Source organism: Rhea pennata, chromosome 3 (assembly GCF_028389875.1).
Source record: "Rhea pennata isolate bPtePen1 chromosome 3, bPtePen1.pri, whole genome shotgun sequence".
NCBI classification, from domain to species: Eukaryota; Metazoa; Chordata; class Aves; order Rheiformes; family Rheidae; genus Rhea; species Rhea pennata.
In genome coordinates this window covers 58260398-58283690 of record NC_084665.1, presented here as the reverse complement: position 1 = coordinate 58283690, position 23293 = coordinate 58260398, and the positions used below count along the sequence as shown (strand labels likewise).

Here is a 23293-nt window from a genome sequence, read left to right as displayed (position 1 = left end):
CTAAAGGTATGAAAAAATGAGAAAAGGATAATAAAATTTCATTAAAAGTCCCACAGTATAATTTAAAATAATTCCCCCTAAACTGGTAACCAACTAATACAGCCAACAATCATTATCCAGAACTGAAAGGATTTATATATCTTTTTATAATACCTTTTTATATTTGTAATACTTTTTATATTATTTATATTTTTATATTTATAATACTTATTTGTAATAACAATAATAATAATATCCTGATAAATCTGCAGTTCTTCAATTGCGCTTTTTCAATCAACATTTATTTTGTTCATAAGTCCCTGGACCTAGTATCTTTATCTTCTTTGCAAGACCAGCCTGTCTCTTCCTCCTCTACAGCGAGAAAGCTACTAGGCATGTGTGTGTATGCTTCTGACTACAGTAGCGTTCTGTGCCTCTGCTGTTCTACACGAGCAGGCACTGGCAGGCAGGAGGAAGAAAGGACAGCCACAGTCTTCTCCCTTAACTCGAAATGCCTGCCCACTGCTGGGAGCTCTGGCTGATTAACATAGATAAAAACAATCACAGGGATGCCAGAGGAGATCCAATATAGTATGAAGAGACATAGGAAAGTTAATACAGCCAATATTTTGCCCTACTTTGGAAAAGCAAATCCTAGACATAATGGTTATTAATTTAGAAATTGCTTCAAATAAAATTTTAATTGCTCTAACATTTATTTCATCTTGTGTACTGATGTGAATACATACAGCATATCAAATATTATTTAATCTTTTTTTCCCCCTTTTTCTTTTTTCCTCCCTTTTTTATCCTGTCTTATTAGCCCTTTAAAAATTACATTATTTCCCTGGTCACAATTAGCATCTTTTATGAAAACTGAATTTCTTCTTTTCAGTAAGAACCATATTTTCCTTCATTTTCTCTAACTTTTGGTATATTTAATCTTTTTCTGTTTTCCTTGTTTTCAGCTTTCAATCATTTTGCATCCTGATGTGATTTCTATCTGTACACATATGTTATTCCTTTATACTCAACTTTAGCCATATATTTCCACATTTATACAATTTCTGTCCAATTTTCTGATCATTTAAGGCACTCTTGATGCAAATATGCTGGGATTTCACTATCCTTCCTGCCTTTCCTTTGCCCTGGAAGTGGTTTTTGCTGTGCTCTAACACAGTTTTGTTCAATAAATGCTTATTAACCTACCCTTTTCTTCTCAGTCAAGAGACCGCTCTCTGTTTTCTAACTTTACTGAAGGCTGCTTTTCTGAAGATCATCTTCTATTTCACATTGTTTTCACTCCTTTGCTAGAAACATTTTCACTTAATTCTACCTTTATATTGTCAATTAATTCTGTTTCTTATAAGCTTTTTTCCAGAACTGTATCAAAAAAAAACTCTAAAAAGCTTCCTCTACTTTCCTGAAATATATATTCAAAGAACTGGAACTATACTTGTTATAATGTGTATTCTGCTAATTAAATCATTGTCATCAAATCCTACTCCTTGTGTGTTGGAGAACACAGTGTTTTCTTACCACGTTAGGTCCCTTCTGCTCCCCGTGTCCCCCCCCCCTCCCCGCAACCTTTCCCCAGGTACATTTAGCAAATTTGCCTCTCATTTCTTCCTGAACTTATAAGTAAGAATATGGCACCACAGTGCTATACACAATGCAAAGATCTTTTCTCCCTCTTTCTGTCTCTGTGGAACAAATTATACCATTTTATAGAAATATTTCAGTCTTTCAATTTACACCAAGCAATCCGTGGACTGCTGGAGAATTTCTCTATACATTTTGGTGAAATTTAGATTAGTTTTGTCTATTTTCTCTTAGATGTGTAAGAAAGCATAAATTAAAACTGAAGGCAACTGATATTTCTGTTGCTGCTTATAATCCTTTCAAAGTAACAACAGAGGAAAATCACAAATGAAAAGATAAAATATTCCTGGTCAGTTCTGTAACTGTTGCTTGAGCCCACAATGATAAAAGTGGCAAGAATCTTTATTTGTTTCACACTGCTTCCAGTTCAAAAAGTTAAAAACAACAGCTGCAGAAGCACTGACGCCGTTCACTAACAGAATAGAACTGCAAAGATTTCTTTATTGCAGCAACACCTAGAGAAAAAATAAGAAACTAAGGCCACATGTTCTTCAGAGGAAGCAGAGGGGAAGAAATTCTATTTCCTGTTTGCTCCCAGGGCAGTTGATGCTTTATTCATAAAAGTTGTTGTATTATAGACTAATACAAAACAGCATCAAATTGTTAGTTCTTTGCAAGCTCAACAATTACTCACTGAAGCACTGATCTCAGCTTCATAACATGCTACTATTTACCATCCGCTTTGCTCTTCTTAACTATATTGAATGGCTGGTTTAGTTGTCAAAGTATTATGCCATTTTTCAAACTCTTGAAATGTGGATATGTTCCAAAAAAGAGCATGTTCATTCACACTATTAGTAGAACTATTTTGGTAGACACAGTGGTCTACGGCTATAAAAGCAGCTAGGACTGCAGGACCTTGAGATGCTGCAGACCAAATAATATACAAGAGAGTGATGCAGTAGCTTTGAGATTAGAGAACCCTTAAAGGTTTTCTGATATACTCTTACATCTCTTTTTCCAACTAAAACTATTAGCCAAAGAAAAGATATTACTAATCCACGCATCCTTTACTTTGCTAATTCACATTACTTGCAGTACTGTAATACTCAAGCTAATCAATGCAATACAATTAACTATCTCTGGCTTTACTAACTTTTATACAAAAGTAAAAACCTATGCAACTACCTTTTGTTTCTCAAGCTTCAAACCATCTTGCATCATATCTCTGGACAGCAATTCTTCTTCCAAATGTTTCAGTTCATCTTGGAAAGTCTCAGATAGTTTCTCAGCTTTCTTGCTCCTCTCCAGAGCTTCCTGGTACGATGTGGTCTGATTTTCCAAAGCTTCAGTCAATTTAGCTATTTGATTTTCAAGCTGAGATACCATCTAGGGAGCAAACAAACCAAGAGACAGTGTTAGGTGGGTGCAGAAGTGTTGGAAAGATATGAAAGACCCACTATCAAATTGTTAGAAAGAAGGTAAAAAAATCTCTTTAAAATACATTAATTTTAAAAGGCAAAAAGAGAAAAATCTATTGTAACCACCAGGAGAAAATGGCAGAAGTGGCTATGTGTGAGACACCCAATAAAATAATGAACAACAGAAACTATAACTAAGATGAGTCAATCAACTAAAAGGAGCAAGTATTTTTAAACAACTATTTCAATTTAAACTAATTTAGACACAAACATTCCAAAGACACTAGCTAACCAGTAATACCTGGCAGTCAAATAGCTTCCTTTAAAAAAGGGCCATATATGATCTCCAGTCTATCATGAAGTTGAGTGGAAAAAATAGATAAGAGCATTTTAGAAAACACACACAATATGTAGACAAGAACTTAGATAAGAATAAGTCTCAGAGGAGTCCTTTTCAACTGCTAACAATGTTTTTAAAGGGCACTTAACCAAAATGTTTTGCTAATTTTTTTTCTGTAAAGCTAAAAGGATAAAAAATCCTACAACAAGAAATATGATGATTCTGAAAACAGTTATAGCTCCACACTTAAATTTGCAACTGGTGTACAGTGTAATGGTTTTTAAATAGTAAAGTATTTACAGATTAATGCTTGGCAACATCTAATTATACCACTGCCATAAACCAAGTTACTAGCTTTATTCAAAAAATTGCTTGCTTCCCTCTTTCCCTCTCTCCTGTTTTACTGTCATACAATTGTTTGGTTAGATAATTCATTGTTGGGCATTTGTAACTCAGTTTTCAGATACTCATCTCCAAATAGTCTCTTAATTTTAAACATCTGTTTACCTCATGTTAGTAAAATGAATAAGCATGCAAAATTTCCATTAATTTTAATGGCATACAAAGGTTTCCAACTTCAGTCACAATTAAATACAAACAACAGTTTGCACCAAAACTCCCTGAAAAACACTGAGAAATTACTGTTGCTTGTACAGTGGTGTAAACTACTAAACAATAATAAAACTGTAAGAACCCACACATACATCTTAAGCTGTTCTGCATCATATATATCTCTCAGTAGCAAACACAGATTTTTGGTAACTTGGGCCTACACAGAGGTGTTGCTGTCAGAGAATACCAAATCCCTTTATCAGGCTGCAGAGTGCATCTACAGTTAGACCAGCTGCATGGGGGTTTTATGTGCTTCAGAAGACCATAAACATACAAACTATCATAAAGGGCGTGATACAAAGTCATCAGGCTTTTAGTTTGTCTTCAAGAGCATCCAGGAGTGGTTTTCATCTTTATCATATGAGCAATCAACAGTTTAGGGATTTCCTGAAACAGAGTTGCACCCTTATTAGCTGTGCCTTTCTCCAATTGTTTATTAAGGCCGTATTTTTGGTTCTGCAGTTCTGAACTCCTATAATTTCCTGTGCCAATGATTTGTGTGGTTCAATTAAGCAGTGTGTAAAGAAAGGCATTTCCTGTTGTTTATTTTAAAGTGGCTATCAGCTAATTTACTTGGATGACACTTATTTCTTGTCTTACAAGAAATTCCAAATACTCACTTCTAGAGGAGGGAGTTTTTACAGCAGCAATAAGTTGTACTGTTCTTGTTTTGTAAGACATTATCTTAAACTTCTCCTGTTTTATATGCACACACATGCATCTAGTACAAAACTTTTTGAGATCTCCATCAGCTGGAAAGCATTAGAGCTGCCACTGCTCTTATTGTCCTTATAACTTGCAGTTGTATTTTGCTTTACTGCATCCTACTCACTATTCCAAGCTGAAAAATTTTTACCTTGAATCTTTTCTTTCATGGAAGCCTCTAGACACTTTATTGTCCTTTTTAAATGTTTGGGGGGAGGGGGAGAAGATTATCACAACTTTGTGTGGTATTCAGAATGTAGTAGCATCATGGATATATACAGTGTCATACAGATACTGACTTATGGCTTACCAGTGATCAAAAAAAGCAACTAGAGTGTGAGGAATTATTAGAAAAAAAGTGGAGAAGAAAATATAAATGATATCTGTAGTACTTGGAATTTATCAATGTTTAACTTTACTTGTCAAATTATTTTCCACTTGTTCTGTTCTTTGGAAAAAGTATATAACAAAACCCAAGCATGTATCATCACCAATCTTCCTCAAAATGTTACACAGATGGATTACAAGTTGCAACATGCGCACAAACATATGCATGGATACAACAGTATAGAGCTCTGTTGTGGCAGCAAAGGAGAAGCAGATAGATCCTAAAATCAAATAAGTACTAATGACATTGTAATTAAAATCACTAAGAATTTTGTCAAAAAGAGTAATAGGAGATTTCAGTAGGAGCAGTGGTAGAGCCTAATCAATTTTGGCCTTTTGGAGTCTGTTATATCACTATACATGGCTGAAAACTGATACAATTAAGACAATTTATGATTGGATCAGCTGTTCCTATCTCAGATGGGCAGGTTAGTCAGGAGAAAGAGTAGTTTCAGCTATAATTTTATTTGCTGTTACAAATCTGCTTAAACGTGTCTAACAAAAAGGTTATTTCAAATTCCTTAATCTTAATATGGGAAACCCTCCTAGGAATAGATGCCAGCAATGCTTTAGTAACATAGTTCACTTCAGGGCAATGCAGACAAATTTTCCCAGATCTTTGAGTCATAGCAGTAAAACATTAAACATTATCAAATACATTTGGTAAATACAATCATCCACAAAACTTCAGTATTCAACTTCAAGGACTAAATTCACCAAGCAATATTACACTTAGAGATAATACTTATTGTTCAGAAACTTCCTGAGCCACAAAATTGTTTGAGAATGGACTAACATTCTGGGAGTATTGCTTTACGTATTAGCAGGCAATTGCTGTATTTGCTAGCAGAAGCAGCAATGGTATGCTAGATGTATCTGACATAGATCAACTAAACAAGGCAACGGCAAGACCTGCATCTTAGATGCACAGCGCAGGCAGCAGCAAGTTAAAGCTGACACTTGCTCTGTCTTAGTGATAAAGGCTTCCTTTTAGCACATATATTTAATTTTGATAGCAAAAATGCTGAAAACAGATGTCTGTTTTCAGGCCAAAATTGTAGCTGTTTCCTATTGCAAGGGTCAATAGGTCTTTCTGAGAGAGTGAAGGTTAAAGCACAGAAACCAAGTAGATTCAGAAAACAGGTAGTTTTTCCATAAAAATCTTAGAAACTTCAGTTTCTTTACCTCTAAAATAGAAATAATCGCTATTCTTGTTCAGAATGAAAACTGATTATTACTGTGCATGTCCAGGAAGAACAGCTAATTATTTATGTAATTTATAGTAGTTCCATGTAACAGAACGACTTTTTCGAAACAGTGCTGTTACTTGGAGAACTAGACACATTCCTCTCAAGAAACTGGAAAACGAAATAAAGACTGAGCTTGAATCTCTCCCACACTAGCAGTCTGCAAAATGATCAAGTGGGCAAACCAGTATGTTGAATAATATTGAGTAATAAAATCAGGAACAATAAGAACTGAAACAACTAGTATGTAAATATCTACATACTGTAGTATACCAGCAAAGAAACTAACAACTGTTCAGTGGAACAACTTAGCCACAGCTGAGCCTTATATAAGATACATGTCACCTTAAAATCATTTCCCAGCAGCAAAACCTTTTGCCCAGTAACTGCCAGTCAACTTAAACTTCCCTTTCTCAGCAGCTGTCAAACTAAGCAACATCTCAACTGAGTGCCCTGTATGCCGAGCAGCAAATAATATAAACATGTATGCACATAAAATTCCCATTAGACTTCAGTTCTGAAGCATTTTATGACAACAATACACTGATACATTACAGCAAAACTGTAAAGACATTAAACACTTCCACAAAGCTCATCTCTTTTCATTGAAATTTGGCACACTGGCTTTCAAACTAAGGTTTAGAAGAGCTGTTTTTTTTAAAAAACAAAATAATTAAAATGCACTGGGCTATTTACAAGAAATGTTTTCAGTCATGGACAGAATAAAAAACATACAGTCTTTGCTAACTTAAAAAGCGTCTCATCAATGGGAGATGCTAGAATCTTAAAGTGTGGCAAGGACACAAAAGTTGCTTTTTAGCAGTTCGATAGAAACAGCTTTTGATTTAGTATCACTTTTTTTAACTAAATAACACTCCTCTCTGACAACATTGTGCTCACAAAAGGAATATATGTCCATATAAACACGAGAGAAATTCAGTATTCTGACTAACAGTCAGTCAGGGCTGAATACAGATGTTGTTCACACTGTGCTGAAGCCTGATTTGCTATCCTAACTTAGCACACTGACTCACCTCCTTCCTGAGCTGTCCCTTCTCTTCCTGTACATACCCTTCCTTTACAAAACCAGCCAAAATCCCCCAATCAGAAGCATCAGAATGCTTGTCTGCCTTGCTATTGCCTTTCTCCTGAATGGTGAAAAGTTACAGTTTCAACAATGTTTAACTGGAAGTGTAAAAACGCATTTTCTAGGTCCAGGCTTTGAGGACTGGAGGGAAAGGAGTTGCCCCAGACAACTGTGCACCTCATCAGTTATGTCTTTGAGATATAATTTTGAGAAATAGTCCAGTCCTTGAGGTCACAATTGTAACAATACTTGCTAAGATGTTCATCTAAATCCTAGTGACCATGCTGCCACTGAAGTCTGCTAAGAGGCACTGAAACCAAGTTTCAACGTTTTAACCAAAAAAACATTCCTTGTCTTCCCTCATTAACAGTATTTATTATTTATTTCATTCCTGATCTCTTCTTGTGTAATAAAACATATATACTTTTGTCCTAAAATCAAATCAGACAAGTAAATTACCAATAACTAATTTCAAAATCTAAGGAGAAAAAACCAACACTAAACAGATAAATAAGACAGAAAAGAGCTAAGGAGAATAAATACAAAAAACTTGGGAAAATCTAGTAGTTGCTCACTTACTATTTCTTTACTCTCCTCTTTGCAGTTTATTTCTCGGATCCTCTCCAAAATGGCCTTCTCAGAAGATTTAACCATTGCAGATCTACTGCTGAGTAGGGTAGCAATTTGCTCTTTAAAAGAAACCAAAGAGTTTTGAGCAGTCTTGGCCTCTTCTAGGCTGTTCTTCAAACTTCCATCTAGCTCGCTGGAAGATCTCTTCAGATTGTGCAGTTCTTCCTTTGAGGCTTCCCAAGCTTTCTGGCTAGCCGTCAGTTTGTCTTGGAGGGTACTGATCTCAGTCTCCAAACTCTGTCTTGCTATTACGGCATTGTCAAGATCCTAAGACACATGAAAGATTAAATCAGACTTTTAAAGTCTTTTAGAACTCCCCAAAGCAGGCAGCACGTCAGAAGTTAGTATTGCAACTAGAGGAATTAGGACCTGTATTGTTTATATGGGGCCAAGAACATCAGAGCTTCACAGGAGAACTCCCACTGAAATTAATGAAAGCCCAAAAGATACTGTAATCACACTGTAGATTAACCTTTGCAGTGACTTGCAAGATTAATACATGGACGAAATTTGCAGGTTAAACATAATTTGAGGTTGTGAAACAATTGCTAGATTATATTTTCATTCAGAAAATGATACTTTGAAACTCAGTAGTGAACAAAATATAATACAAACAAAGCCGAAGTAGCACATCTGGGAAGAAAAAGAATGAATGCACATAAAACGTTTAAATATAGTGTTAAGAATAGAATTAAACTTTCCTAAATGTGACAAACATTTCTGAGATTATTTATGTGTACAGAAACAGTGAACGGGTAGGAAGGTAGGAACAAATTAAAAAAAAGGGGGGGGGGAGAGAGAGAAAATGTTAAAACAGCATAAAATAAAGTGAAAATGCTTAAATAACAATTTCACCTTAAAGAATAAATATTCTTTTGTCATGGTTCTCATTAGCCTCTGACAGCCACAATTTTCATTTGAAGCTCAGACCATTTAAAAGTAATTTTTCCTTTCTCTTCTGATGAATCAAGACTCCATTTGGAAGTAGAAAAAGATATATGTTTTATATAAATTATTGGCCCAAGATAGCAGAGCAGACAGACAGAACTGTGTATCCTGACCAATGACACAAAGGCAAATGATAAAAGAAATATGAAAGAAAAATATCTCATCTAAACACAAAGTTTGTTTTATTCAATCAGCTTTTGAACCTCCTTCCTTTCTCTAGGATAGTAGTAATTAAGAGCAATTAGATATTTATATACAAGGATAAAATCTGCAGTCAAATCAGCTGAAGGCTTAGCAAGGAGTATGTATGACTTCATTCCTTGAGGTATTATCTGACTGATAGGTACAGATGGGAAGCAATATTACTTCACACAAGAGAGAAAATTTGACAACTAGATGGCATACTTACAGAGAGCAGTTAAATTTCTTTAGAATTTTCAGTTGCCTAGGGGAGGCTCAGTAACTGGGTTGATATCAGTTAAGATTGCCTTCATTTGTATTAAAGAACTGTAGCACAATAAGCCATTTGTACTAATGGAACACAGGTTAATCAAGCAGTAAATCTGGAAATAATCATACAGCTCAGCAGTGATGGTAGACAAAAAAAGGAGTCTGGGAGACACCCTTGGAAATAAAATATAAACATAACATACTAAAAATGCTAAAAATTTTAAGTAGCTTCAAAGCTATTTGTCAAAAAAACAAATATTCAAACACATAAATGAAAACAAACCAAAACAAACCCTGTCATTTAGGTAATTATTCGTTAAAGTACTTGTAGAACTCTCTTGGAAACAAATGTTGGCACAATTCCTTGTCATTTTCTCTTTTGTGTTCTAAACAAGTCCTATTAATAGGAAATTCCTACCTTTGCTGAGAATTACATTATGGTAATTACAGCAAAGAGTAAAGTGTGGTTTATTTCAATTACAGTTTTCAGCAATCTCTATTTTTCTTTTCAGAGAAACACTGCAAATATTAATTTGCTAGTATTGCTAGTACCAGGGAGTTTACCTAATTACAACTGTTTCAAATTGTGAACATCTACAAACACAATTGAATCAAAAGATAAAGGTTTTAAATAAGTAACTGCAAGCCTGTTGACGCCTAAACGTGAAAACACACACACACACAGTTTATAGAATGAGAACAAGTAAAATTGAAAGCTTTAAAACTCTGAACAATATTCTTCAATAACTATCTTGAATGGAGAACATTCACACTGACTAGTTTAAGCAAGGTCAGTCTGAATGTAGGACAGTATCTGGAAGTTTGGATACTAAAATCCGTAAAGGTGCTGTCTCAACTAGAAGCAAAATCCTAAAAGCCTAATGTGTTCATTGCAGGGAGATAAAGCTATTTCCATCCCTGAAAGAATAGAATCATAACAGCTCAAGTTTTTCCTTTGGATCCTCAATGTTTATGGCTAATGTCCCATGGCTCTGAATTATATGAAGGTTTTGGTATATACCTTCTAAGGTCAAAAAAGCTGGTGAATTTTTACATAGAACAAAATTTTGAAAAATAAGAATTACAGAAATTACAGAAATTAAAACTGAATTAAATATAATATAGATTTACCAAGGGTATATAGTGTCAGATAACTGACAGACACAACAGATGAAGCAAATCTAAAATGGATGCTGAAATAGAAAGCAGTGCCAAAAATGCTTAAGCTATCAGAGAGCTGAGCTAAAGGGTTCATGTGTCACGTGCTGTACTTAAATTTACGAACTCAGGCCCAGAGGTAGTCTATCCACACCCACCTGCTGGCAGTCTACCTGCACTAATAAAATCTGACACTAACTTTTGAAGATGTAAGAGTAATGCTATGAATACTCAAGACACTGACAAGGCCTCATCAGAAATAACATTCAATATTAGATAAAAAGTGTTTACGGAGAATGCATTCAAGCCAGAACAGGTGAGGGAATTTACTTCTATCTTTTAAATGGAAAGAGATAGATTATTTTATAAGAAAAAATAAGAGCTGGATTTAATACTGTAAAGCAAATACAGGGAGATATGATTGCACTAAAACTGCAGAAGAAAAGAAACAAGGAGGGATAAGATCTGTATAGTAATAATAAATACCCTTACATCTGAGGTGATCACCCTGTTGATCTCTCTTCAGAGACTTAATTAATCCACACAAAGTGAAACAGCTTCAGTAGAAGGGAGTAACACGAGAAGAGCTACACCAGATCAGACCAAAGATCAACAGCTAGTCTCTGATAGTAGGCAGTAACAGTCATCTCAAAAGGTGCATCAAGAGCAGAGGAAGCATATACTTCCTCAGAATACTCTCCCACTCCAAACTAAGCACAGCTCAGAGACTTACTTCCAATGAGATAAAGAAAAATACTACACGGTAGGAAGGTGGATTCAGACTTGAGAGTTCATGAGACAAGAGAGGCTTTGTCAAAAGAATTTAGACATATTGAACAGTGACATTCACACAGATGACAGTGTCCAGAGCCTTTCTTGGACTTTGGCAATATACATACAGAATAACATACAGAATTGGAGGAATTTACTGTTTGGTTTTGGTCAAAATGAAACAAAGCATGCAGCAGCACACAAATGTAGCAGCAGCATTAGCTGGTAAGACAGAGCTGCAGCCTTAGAACAGGGGCATCCTGGACAGAGGGCAGCGGAGGGCCCGCCAGCAAGAAGCCATCGCCACGCGCTTGCCCCTCCGCTGCTTGCTAGGCTGCCGCTCTCACAGCTCAGTCTGGCAGGTCTCTCGCAGCACGTTCCTGTGCAATTACCCCGTTCATGAACATGTAGCATTACCACCTCTGCCCCAACTGCAGCTCCATTTGCTCCTCTTTTTCCCTGGGAATAGCCACATGTTAACGCACTTGTTATCCTTCCAGAGGAAACTTTTAGCTTTCCAGCTTTCATTGTTTCAAGAGCGCAGCATTTTGATGAAAGCAGCATAGAGGGGTTTTGGACAACAGAAGTTTATGTGAATGTAATATACATCATCGTTATTGGCATGGGCACCTCAAAGAGCTTCACGGAGGCAATATACTACAGTGACTGCATATACAAAAAAAACAAATTACATTAGCAGTATTCAGAAGGTATAAAAGAGAATGCAGGTATCTTTCCAGATGAATTCTTACTCCAGCCAAGTGTCCACTTACTGCTGCCATACCACATGAACTGTAAACTATCTTGTTCTTATCTCCCATATTCTCTGATGATTGAACCTGGAAATATTTGTAATGCCTGCTGAAACCTGTCCCTAAAAGTTATTTTCTTTATGACAAATCTTACAAATAAAAAGAGCCAGGCCTCTAACAGCCAGGCCTCTAACAGCCAGGCCTCCTGTCTCTTACAAACAAAGTATTGAGGCATATTCAAAATGTAGGCATGTTTCTCAACTCTGCAGTTTATTCAGTTTCCTTAAATAATAATAGCTTATGTCTATTTATGCATTCATCAAGTCAATTGATTTTAATATTTTTATTAATTGAAAATATGTTGTAGAGATTAGATGCTAATTAGAGAATAAATGTATTTAAAGTAATTTATAAAATATTAAATCTAATAAAATATTAGGTTTTCATGATTAATTTTGCATTAGTGATATATTTGTATTAATTAAAGTTGCTTGATAATATATTTTTTAAGTTACAGACACTACACGGTGCATATCCTTGTAAAACTGATGTTTAAATTAGCATTGCAGCAAGCATCACAAGTATTTCCAGGTTGAATCATCAGAGAAAATGAGAAATAAAACAAACCAGTTTAACAGATTTTGTGGTGCAGCAATGGCAATATTGTATGAATGGCAAGTTCACCTGGCAAAACAACTGCTTTATATTCTATACCTTAAAAAAATACCACATAGGAACTTATTAAATACTAGAATGAAACTCGATTAGAGCAGATCAGAAAATTTTTTTTAAAGAGCTACAGACATTCTTAAGCTCTCCCCAATACAAAAACGTCATAACTATATAATCAACAATTATCATAATAAACCATCACTCGTTCTAGACACACAGTGAGAAAGAACAAGTATTCCATTTCTCAGTCTAGAAATCTGGCTAGCATTTACAAATTATTTTCCAGCAAATATGAATCTGATATCCAGCATTGTCAGAATAAACGTTTGCAAAATATTTACAGAATTCTAAGAGCAAGTTCTTACAACTTTCAGTTAGAAATTTGGGGAGCTCAGAATTCTTAGACAAAGAAAAGTAATATGGTACAATAAAAGCTGGTTGTCAAGCTATGATTAATTATATTAATTTGTCATTTAATGCTTGACAGTTGTGATACAGTGACGCTGAGGGGGGAATAGATAAAATTGTGGTTCACATGCTAATATCGCTCAAATGAAAACCCGCTGACTAAAACATACATCACAGCACATTTATTCAAAAACATTCTGGATTATACATGTATCAACCTTATATTCTGCTATAATACTGCTTCAGTGAAACCAACTTGCCTTTCATTTTCTTCATCATGAATTAAAAAATCTATTAACTGTTTTGCATGATTGTTCAATAGCTGCCTCTGAATGTGACAAAGGCACTTGGTCAAGAATGGGAGTTCACGTCTCTCTTGGTTTTGTCTGAACAACTATGTGGCCAAAAAAAAAAAATCAGACAGAAGGTAGATAACAGTGCTGTGTCTGAGGCTTGCTAAAGAAAACTGACGGAATTACTGAACAGAAATAAAGGGGCTTGTGTGACAGCCTGTATACGCTTATGGAGATTTTTGAGAGAGAAAGCTGGGGGAAAACAGAAAAAAGCCAACATATTTGACACTAAGAGCTTGAGGCAAATACAGGAAAGAATCACTTGTAGTCAATTTGCACTGGGTAAATTCTATTACAAGCAATTCAATTAATAAAAGCTCAGAAAATAAGTTAAGAAATAACTCCATGCATCAGTACAGGCTAGGGGCTGACCTGCTGGAAAGAAGCTCTGCAGAGAAGGACCTGGGAGTGCTGCTGGATGACAAGTGGACCATGAGCCAGCAATGTGCCCTTGTGGCCAAGAACGCCAGTGGTCTCCTGGGGTGCATTAGGAAGAGTGTCGTCAGCAGGTCGAGGGAGGTGATCCTGTCCCTCTACTCAGCCCTGGGGAGGCCTCATCTCGAGTACTGTGTCCAGTTCTGGGCTCCCCAAGACAAGAGAGACATGGAGCTACTGGAGAGAGTCCAACGTAGGGCTACAAAGATGATCAGAGGGCTGGAGCATCTGCCCTATGAGGAACGCCTGCAAGAGCTGGGCCTGTTTAGCCTGGGGAAGAGAAGACTGGGGGGGGATCTTATCGATGTGTGTAAGCAGGGTGTCGAGGAGATGGGGACAAACTCTTTTCAGTTGCCCCATGTGAGAGGACAAGAGGCAATGGGCAGAAATTGAAGCACAGGCAGTTCCGCCTGAATGTGAGGGGGAATTTCTTCTCTGTGAGAATGACAGAGCACTGGCACAGGTTGCCCAGAGAGGTTGTGGAGTCTCCTTCTCTGGAGATCTTCAAGGCCCACCTGGTTGCAACCCTGTCTAACATGCTCCAGGTGACCCTGCTTGAGCAGTGGGTTTGGACTAGATGATCTCCAGAGGTCCCTTCCAACATCAACCATTCTGTGATTCTGTGAAAACAATCTAAGTATAATGAGCAATGTGTGTGTTCCTCTAGCAGAGAAATATTTGTTTGTTGCCTATGACAGTATAGATTGGACAGTGTGGAGGCTTTATTCTTTGACAAGCGTACATATCACGATGTGCAATTGTATCCATGTGGTTATTTAAACTGTGCAGCAAAGTCAAGTCTACTTTATACCACTGAGGATGTGTCCACTGTAACCTAGTAAGACACCCATCAGGGGAAGAGCTGATGCTCTATATCCTACCTTAGATACATATATTAAAATCTTCTGCTTTTTATTTGTTTTTTCAATATTGAATTTTTAATACACAGTTGCAAACAAAACCTTCTCAATCAATTTACTCAGTATCTGTAACTTTTTGTAGCTAAACCACTGGAAGAATCTGCAACCTCCATGTAAGCCATAATGGCATACACTTCATTTGAAAGGCAAGAAATAGAGAACCACTAAAATTCCATCATAACTTGCTTATGCTATTAATTTAACAATATATTGCTGTAGAACAAATAAAATAAATTATGTATTAGGCATTTGCATAATAAATCATAGGAAAATTTTTTTCATAAAACTTGCTGAAATTTGGAGAGGTTTTGACTGTCAGAGCAAACTTACAAAACACCACAAATGAAACCAACATCTTCACTTAAAATGACTGATTCTGGCTTACCTACTAAGTATACTACATTTTCCCCTTATTCAAACACAAGTTTGTGTTGAATGTATGGGAACAAAAAGTGTTCAGAAAGGACCTGTTTAAGTTTTCAATACAGGCGCTCTCACTCTAAGTTTATTCTTGGACAGAATGTGTTACATAGCTTTGTTATAGGTGCTTTCAGAAGAAAGATTTATGACCCTCCTAGTACCTAATATTTATCTTCTCCATAATAAATTCTTTCTTCCCTAAAGCATGCCATCAGCTATTTCTCATCTCTTAAGTACCATGCCTACAAACAAATCAGAACACTTCATCTTTTAAAGCATATAGTGGTGGACTTTTGTTCAGGGAAGGATTAATATGGAGGAAGGACTAATTATATTAACTTAGAACATTGTGCAACTAAGTTTTCAATTTATGTTAAAATTTCTATACCTAACTCAGCCACATCATTTAGCAGCCTAAGTCACAGCTCTTATTTTCCTAAGTTCCTATCAGCTTTAATTGCACTGCTTCAGTACCTGCAGAAGATCATTACCATTTTAGTAAACTGCTCCTTTTTTATAGTTATTGCTCAAAGTGAGGTGTTGTTTAATCAGGAAAACTGCTACAATAACTCACATTGTCACCTGTCCATTCTTTGCAAAGCACAAAAATTCTCAGGTGAGTTCTCTTGGAGTGCTCACTTACTCTTACCTTTTACAAACTGTAGCTAGGTGAACTTATTGAATTCTTGACTTACAGCTTCATTCCTGCTCAGATTTCCTGCATGGGTTCTCCAAAGCAAAACAGTGTTCTCCTGCAAGAGGCATGCTGCTGGCTACAACCTACTTGTCTATGAGTCAATGAAGCATGAGTCTGTCACATGGTAAAGCAAATAATCTAGTGTCTGTAATGCAAGACACTTTACTTCCAGTTCCTTAAGTGAAAAGAATACAATACTGTTCTAGTAATTCCTTTCAGTTTCTCATTAGAATTTTTAAAGAAACTCAGTAGAATAACCCTTAGAAAACTAGTGATATTCCATAAATACTATTTAAAAGAGTATTTTTTCCTTGTGCCATACTTGTGCCTCAGAGATACTCAATAACTCTATACATTTGCACTGTTCTAACAAAACTTCTGTGAAATTACATGTTTGTGCAAGCAACAGCAAAGCCTACGACTGTATGAAGGAAGCAAAAATATCAATTTTCAAGTGTCAACAGAAGACATCAAATCTGAAGCAGGTCCCTCTTCAGCTGTGTTGATGTTTAATCTCTATATATTTTCAGGGTAACCACAGAAAAATGTTCTCTTCTTAGTAAAGACACTTGAAGGTTTGCCAAAAATACTTTTTCTAATACACCTTCTACTGAAAATTAATTTGAAATATCTAAAAAATATCTAAACAAGACAAACGTGCACACCCTGTAATTACATACCTTACTAAGTTTTTCCATGTCTTGACAGTATCCTGCTGCCTTTTTCTGCTCTTTGGTCATTTCTGAAACAAGCCTCATGATAGTTTCTCTGTTAGCCTTGGACTCCATCTCATGGGCACTGATGGCTTCTTGAAGAACAGCAATCTGGCTTTTTAGTGTCGTATTTTCTTTACATATTTCACAGGCCTGGACAAATAATTCAAATATTAGTAAAATTTTAAGAACACTTAACAGTAATCTATATTCATCACAATCCTAATCATCCTAAAAACATGGTATTTAAGACCTGTAGGTTAGATTTATAATTGCATTCTACTATTCCATTTTAAAATAGTAGAAAGACATTTAAAGTGAAAACCATATTCCCATCACAAACCCACATCTTGGTGTAACGTGGTTCAGACTTATTTCCGCACAATCTCTATGATCTATTAAAGATGTAGAGAGCTACTGTCACTTCTGTGTATCTGTACTTGACATGAAGCAGGTCAGAAAAATGAAAACAGATCATGTAACTATCTTCTTGTGAAAGGCAGTCAGTTTTGGTTTGGTTTGCTAAGATTTATGTTTCCCAAGGCTTTGGAATAAGAAACCAAAAGCTTCTTTTCATGCTTGAAATTTTTTAGGTACAGGGAGACTTGAGCTAGTAACAGCTATTTCATTAGCTTATTCAAGGATGGGGCCAAATAACTTGTGAGTTTATGTTCTGAACAACTGACACCTTGGAAAAAGTAGTAATTCCAGGAAGATTCTAGGTCTATTTTGGCACAATATGCTTCCAAGAAGCAGAATAGATGAATGTGGACACTTAAAAGAGTATACAGGGAAAATAAGGAATAAAATGTACCCTGATTCCTACCAGCAAGATGGTTCTTCAGATTAAGCCAGAGCACTTCTGTCTTAAATTAAACCATAATGTAGAAGACAACCTAGATACACATACCATGACCCCAAACAGAAAAACAAGTAGCTATGTTTTCCTAAAGCACACAATTTTCAGTGCAAACTAGATTTGCCATCTAGATTTATTTACGTCACTAAACATAAGTCAACACATTCTTTATTAAGCTCTATGTCTCATTATTTGTTTAACTCAAAGCATGTATGAGTTAGTTTAACACTAAATATATTTGCCTAAAATGTTAACTAGACAGATTGCACTAGAGCATCTGTTACAATTTGAATGTGCTTGTAATATTATGACAGCAAAGACTGTAAGAAATCACTGTGACACATACTTAAATAAATAATAAGCTTAATTTATTAAGTATTCCTTAGAGCCAGAATTCTTATAATATGAATATACTAAAGCAGAATTTCCCCAAATAGCTGGTATGCTCCCAAGTGAGAGAAAAATAGGGATAGAGAACACTAGACAAAAATGAGAAAGATGCATAAAATTAGGATAAATTGGCCTTTAGCTGCATCTGAAAGGCTAACAGATCATAAAAACAATTTTCCTTTCCTGAATGGAAGCTTAGCTTCCAGAACTTTAGAAATATTCTGAAAAAAGATAATAAAGTTTTATGATTATGTTTCAAATACATCACACAGCAATTTATAGCAATTTGTTACAAGACACAGTTAGAGGCTGTTTCAGAGTAGACCATTTCAGATGTTTCTACTTAATGGTACATTGGCTTTAGATAAATATTAAGAACTAGTGGTACAATTTATAGGTCATCTAGTGATTCTCATTGCTAATGTTTTAGGAAATCTTTCAGCTACCTATCTACTCAGGGTTCATACTTAAGAACTGCTCGTTAATTAAATATTTATGTAGGTAAGACAAAACTGAGTTCAGTGAAGTCTAATAGTGTTCAGCATCTGTAAAATCAGGACAATATGAAAAACTGATTAAATAATGATTTACAGACAGTGTTTTCATTTAGCACAAAGATTTTCTTTGTCATTTAAGTTGTTGAAATATTTGCTTTATTTCTTTGATAAATATTTTCCTAAAAATCATATAGAAGTATGAATGCATTTTTTGTCAAGTCAAATATTTTTAAGAATTAAACTCATTTTAGGAATATCCACTGGAGTAATAAAACAGTGAAATGTTTTAATGAGTCTCATCAGTACCTAATAAAAAGCCTTTGCCTACACATAATTACCTTTAAAATTAAATGTTCTTCAGCTTCCTCTTTTTCTCTGATGTCCGTGTCCAAGAATTCAGAAAGCTGTACTAGCAGCTCCTCATGTTTTCTGCTAATCTTCAAAGCTTCAGTCTTACTTTCTTCACGCTCATTCAAACATTTACTAATCAGACAAAAAAAAAAAAAAAAAAAAAGGGAAAGCGCATATCAGGATGAATGTTCTCTGAAACAGAGTTCTAGCCAAAAAACATTATCCTAAGATTATTGCTAGCTTCTGCACATTGTAAAATGATCTTTACAAGTTGTGTGTGTTAAATAATTCTCTAAATGTTAATATATATAACTTGTTAGTTGCCTTATGTGTAAACATTTTTTCATCTTCACTTTTGATTAGCATTTTAAAATAATCTTCTACGATCACATCTTACTTAGCACAGGATTTCACTAAGACACAGCAGCCCAATAAACTTAACACAAGTGCATCCAAGATAATAGTAATGGAGGCTGCAAGTAAAAAGGTAAGTAAAAAGGGGAAGAAAGGGATCAAATCCCTGTCGGGGGGGGGGGGGGGGCACCTGACAGTGCTGTTCCACAGACTCTGGGCGAAAAGCCCCCTCTGATGAATGGAAGTGTAGGACATCCAGAATATTTTACAGGCAGCAGCAACCAGAAAAGGGAGACAGTAGTTTGCTGTAGGCACAGCCTTCTGCTGTGTAACACTACACCCCAAAAAAGAAGTAAAGATGAAAAAAAAAAAAAAAAAAAAAAAAAGTGTAATCCTCATCAGGCCAGAGAGGATCAAGTTAAAACAAACGAACAAGAAAACTATCACAGAAGTCTGCAGACAAGGCAGGTTCTTTCTCAGTTTCAGGACTCTCCAAAGGTACCTATCAGGCAGATACGCATCCCACATGACATATCTATCAGTTAACAGCAAAAGTTACCTGCACGGAGAGTAGGTATAGGTATTCAAGTGCTCTATAAAAATGAACAATGAAATAACAGAGTGGTTGATTTAATTCATTTGCATGAACACGGTTACATTCTTTTCATTGCCACAGACAAAGACAAGTTTAGGAAAAAAGTACTGGCATAGTCTATGTAGATAATAAATGTATAGAAGTGCTAAACTTTGTTCATGGCACTGTAGCACTGAGCATCACTCCTGAGAAACTGCAAAAGAACAAATTGGGAAAAAAAAATCAAAGAGCTCAAAATAATGATTTGTGAAATCCAGTTATCAACTCCAACATCATTTCAGAATATATAAGAACGAACAGAACTAATCAGAAGGTATTCTTGGTATACCAGTCAACAGACACTGTCAGAAGAAACAGGTATCAAGCTATTCACAGCATTTCTTAAACCCAGCAACATGCAGAGATCACAGATAATGCTACCAAACAGCAATGAGGAAAAAAAATAATTTTCAGTTCAGATTTATTCTCAGAGATAACTAATATTAGAACAGTACTCAGTGGTAAAAATGCAATTGGTACAAGAGCTAGAAATCTTTCAAACTTCTAGAGGAGAAGCAAGGTACTCTCTAAGGCAAGTTCTTGACGAAGATTTGAGCACTAGAATAAAATGAGATCTAAGATACCCCCGAACAGTTATCTGTTAACTTCAGCAACTTTATTTTAATTCTATTACAGTATTTATTTATTAGAGCACAGAATTGTTGTAAGCAATGCCAAGGTGGGCATTCTTGCAGTTTTAGGACTCTCTCTTTTTCACTTTTGCTTTATTTTTCTCTAGGATGGCAATTAAAGAAGCAACTGAGCACCATTCCATAATCAAAAACCATCATGAGACACCTCTGGGAAATACATGGTGGTCAGCAAAAGAGGCAGTCCATGAAAAACCATAAGATACTGCCTTAGAAAGGGGATCAGCCCAGTTGCTGTCATTGCTGCAAAACAGAAGAGAGTAGAAGAATAAAAGAGAGAAATGAAAATCATTAATTACTTCTCTACATAGAATGAGGAAAATGTTGTGCAATACTGCACAGCACACACACTGAGCCAAAAGAGCGCTATTTTATGCGGCATGCTCTGGCCCTCAGATTAAAAGTACCTCAGTTTCCTCACTTCAAGGCAACCGATATTCTCCTCCACTACCCCAGCAAAACTAAGCTGCAAGATGGCTACTAAACTGCTGTCCTGAAGAGGGATACATCAGAAGTGGAAATGTGGAGAATCCAGAAATGGATACACACGTATACACTACCGTATTAGACTGACACTTGTATATCATACTTCGTATGCAGTCTAAGGACCTGTACAAGCCTGATTCAACACAGGTGTCAGATTTACTGCAGAAGTGGTGCCCAGATGACCCACACACAGCTAACCGATGGCCCTGCTTTGAGTGGGGGGTTTGATCAGATGACCTCAAATGGTTCCTTCCAACCTAAACTACTCCGTGATCCCACGTACCAAAAATCCACACCTCAGACCATGTTGAACTTGCTGTGTATGCACTATGGAGTTGATCCGTGCTGTTATCATCTAGTATTTCTGACATCCTGCAATTTGATCAAAGTTACTGTGTTACAGAGTAGCTGGAAATCCTGGAGGAATGGAGGAAAGCCCAAATTCCTGTGCAAAGCAAAACTTCTCAGTGGGGAAAAAGTACCTGTCTAGGGAAGCCCAAATGTGCAGTAGTGCTAAGACAAGCTGTATATACCACAGGAAACATCTGGTCTCACATATTAATGGTCAGCTTAACCTTCAAGAGGACTTGAAATATCATAAGGCAGACAGCTTTTTTCAAAGCACTAACAGATTCATGAAATGTTTGGTATTACATATTCAAAGAGTCTTCATATTAATAAGAACTTTTATAATGTTAACAATGACTTTCCAACCTTTTATCAGATTCTAGACAATTTTACACATAGCCAAGGCAGCAAAGCATATATTAATTACATTCTTAAAATGTACAGGCTAGTTTTGGAGGCAAATTTTTCTGCAAGTTAACAACGATAACATAATTTAAATATAGATTTTAATCTTTTAAAATTATTTTTCCTTTGTAATCTTTGAATGAAAAATAAATGAAATTTACTCCTTAAAGCCAGGGCATGAGAACTTCACATATCATTACTTGCAATGTATTTTTTAAAGTCCATGCTACTCTGCAATGACATAATAAGCCTTTATATGGATTGCTTCTTGGTGACTGCCATTTCAGATGTGTTCAGTTTACAAATTGAAAAATATCTCCTTGTCTTCTAAGCATGCAAACTGTCCTGTGGCTCTGAAAATCAAGGCACATCACATACAGAACTGCAACTGCTTCTAAAAATAAAGAATCTGAAGTACCAGGCACACACTTGATAACTCTACGAACAACCTTAATTACCTTCAGTACAACCATACAGGTATGAGCACCTAGAAGATAGGCAATGAGATACAAAAAAAAGTGGAGCATAGCTCTTTCACAGTTTTGCTAGCTCTTCAGAACTAATGAGCAAAGAGAATGAGGAAAAAAAAGAAAAAAAAAAAGCTTTTCACACTTCAGGCTCTAAAAATACCATGGCAATAGTCCTGTTGAGTAGAAAAGCACCATTTTGAATAGGAGAGGTGTACTTCTTGGAAACCAATCACAGAATTCATTAAACATTTTTGATTCTATCTCTGGGTATAGAATGCAAATGTGCATTTCATGCCTACTGACTTGCTCTTTCCTTCTAGAAATTAGTGGTGAAAATCTTGAATGTCTGTTTATGGGTGGTCATGTGCCATGCACTACTAAGGTGGTCAGAGTAAGCAACTAAAACTCACTAAGTCAATATATTGACTAGTATTAAGTGGGAGGACATAACCATCTGAATGAGAAAAAGGATGAAGGAAAAAAGCTTTGAAAGCTTACCCTCCCTTTTTTCCTTCCTTTTTTGCTAGCGCTCTGGTGGTATACACTACGTGTGCAGTGAACTGGATCTGGGATTGACATATTTAGTTATCACTTGGAGCAGTTCCCTGGTCCTGTTCACCATGTGGCCACACAAATGGAAGTGCCAACAAAAGCAAACCAGGCAAAACAGAGCAGGCAAGTAAAGGACAAGACCACACTGGGGGTGGCAGCACAGATTTGTGCCACATAACTGTAACAAAAGCCTACTACTATGAAACTATTTTGAAAGTTTTCTCCTAGTGAGTCAAGCAAGTAGGGTAGAAGATCCTTCTTTCTTTTGGTCAAAGATAGCATTTTAAATCTTAACAACTGTTATCTTAGAGACTGTGATGTTTACTATCCTGTAAGGATGTACAATAAACTTTTTGGCTTAACTATTCTTTTGCTTACATTTGGATTATAATCTAAAATCTTTGGCAATCCACATCAGCACTCTCCAGGCAGGGCTTTTGGCAATTCAGCTGGTAATAAACAAGCGCAATATAATAGATTTCTCCAGGTTCTAAAATAACTTAATTATCCACTTGAAATTCACAAAGCCTGGAAGAGCTGTGCAAAATACTCACTTGGGAAAAACAGACATCTGGTAAACACTCATCTTG

The 23293-nt window shown here is 36.0% G+C and overlaps 1 protein-coding gene across 1 annotated transcript in view; it reads right to left on the bottom strand.

Annotated features, from left to right (window-relative positions):
* The window catches only part of CCDC170 (coiled-coil domain containing 170), a 53084-nt gene that overhangs the window by 6625 nt on the left and 23166 nt on the right, over positions 1-23293 (bottom strand). Inside the window, exons 6-9 of the mRNA XM_062573056.1 lie at positions 18792-18936; positions 16675-16860; positions 7960-8277; positions 2770-2970 (exon numbers count right to left, since the gene is read on the bottom strand). Of these exons, the coding sequence (XP_062429040.1) occupies positions 2770-2970; positions 7960-8277; positions 16675-16860; positions 18792-18936 (850 nt within the window). The remainder of the gene's footprint in view (positions 1-2769; positions 2971-7959; positions 8278-16674; positions 16861-18791; positions 18937-23293) is intronic.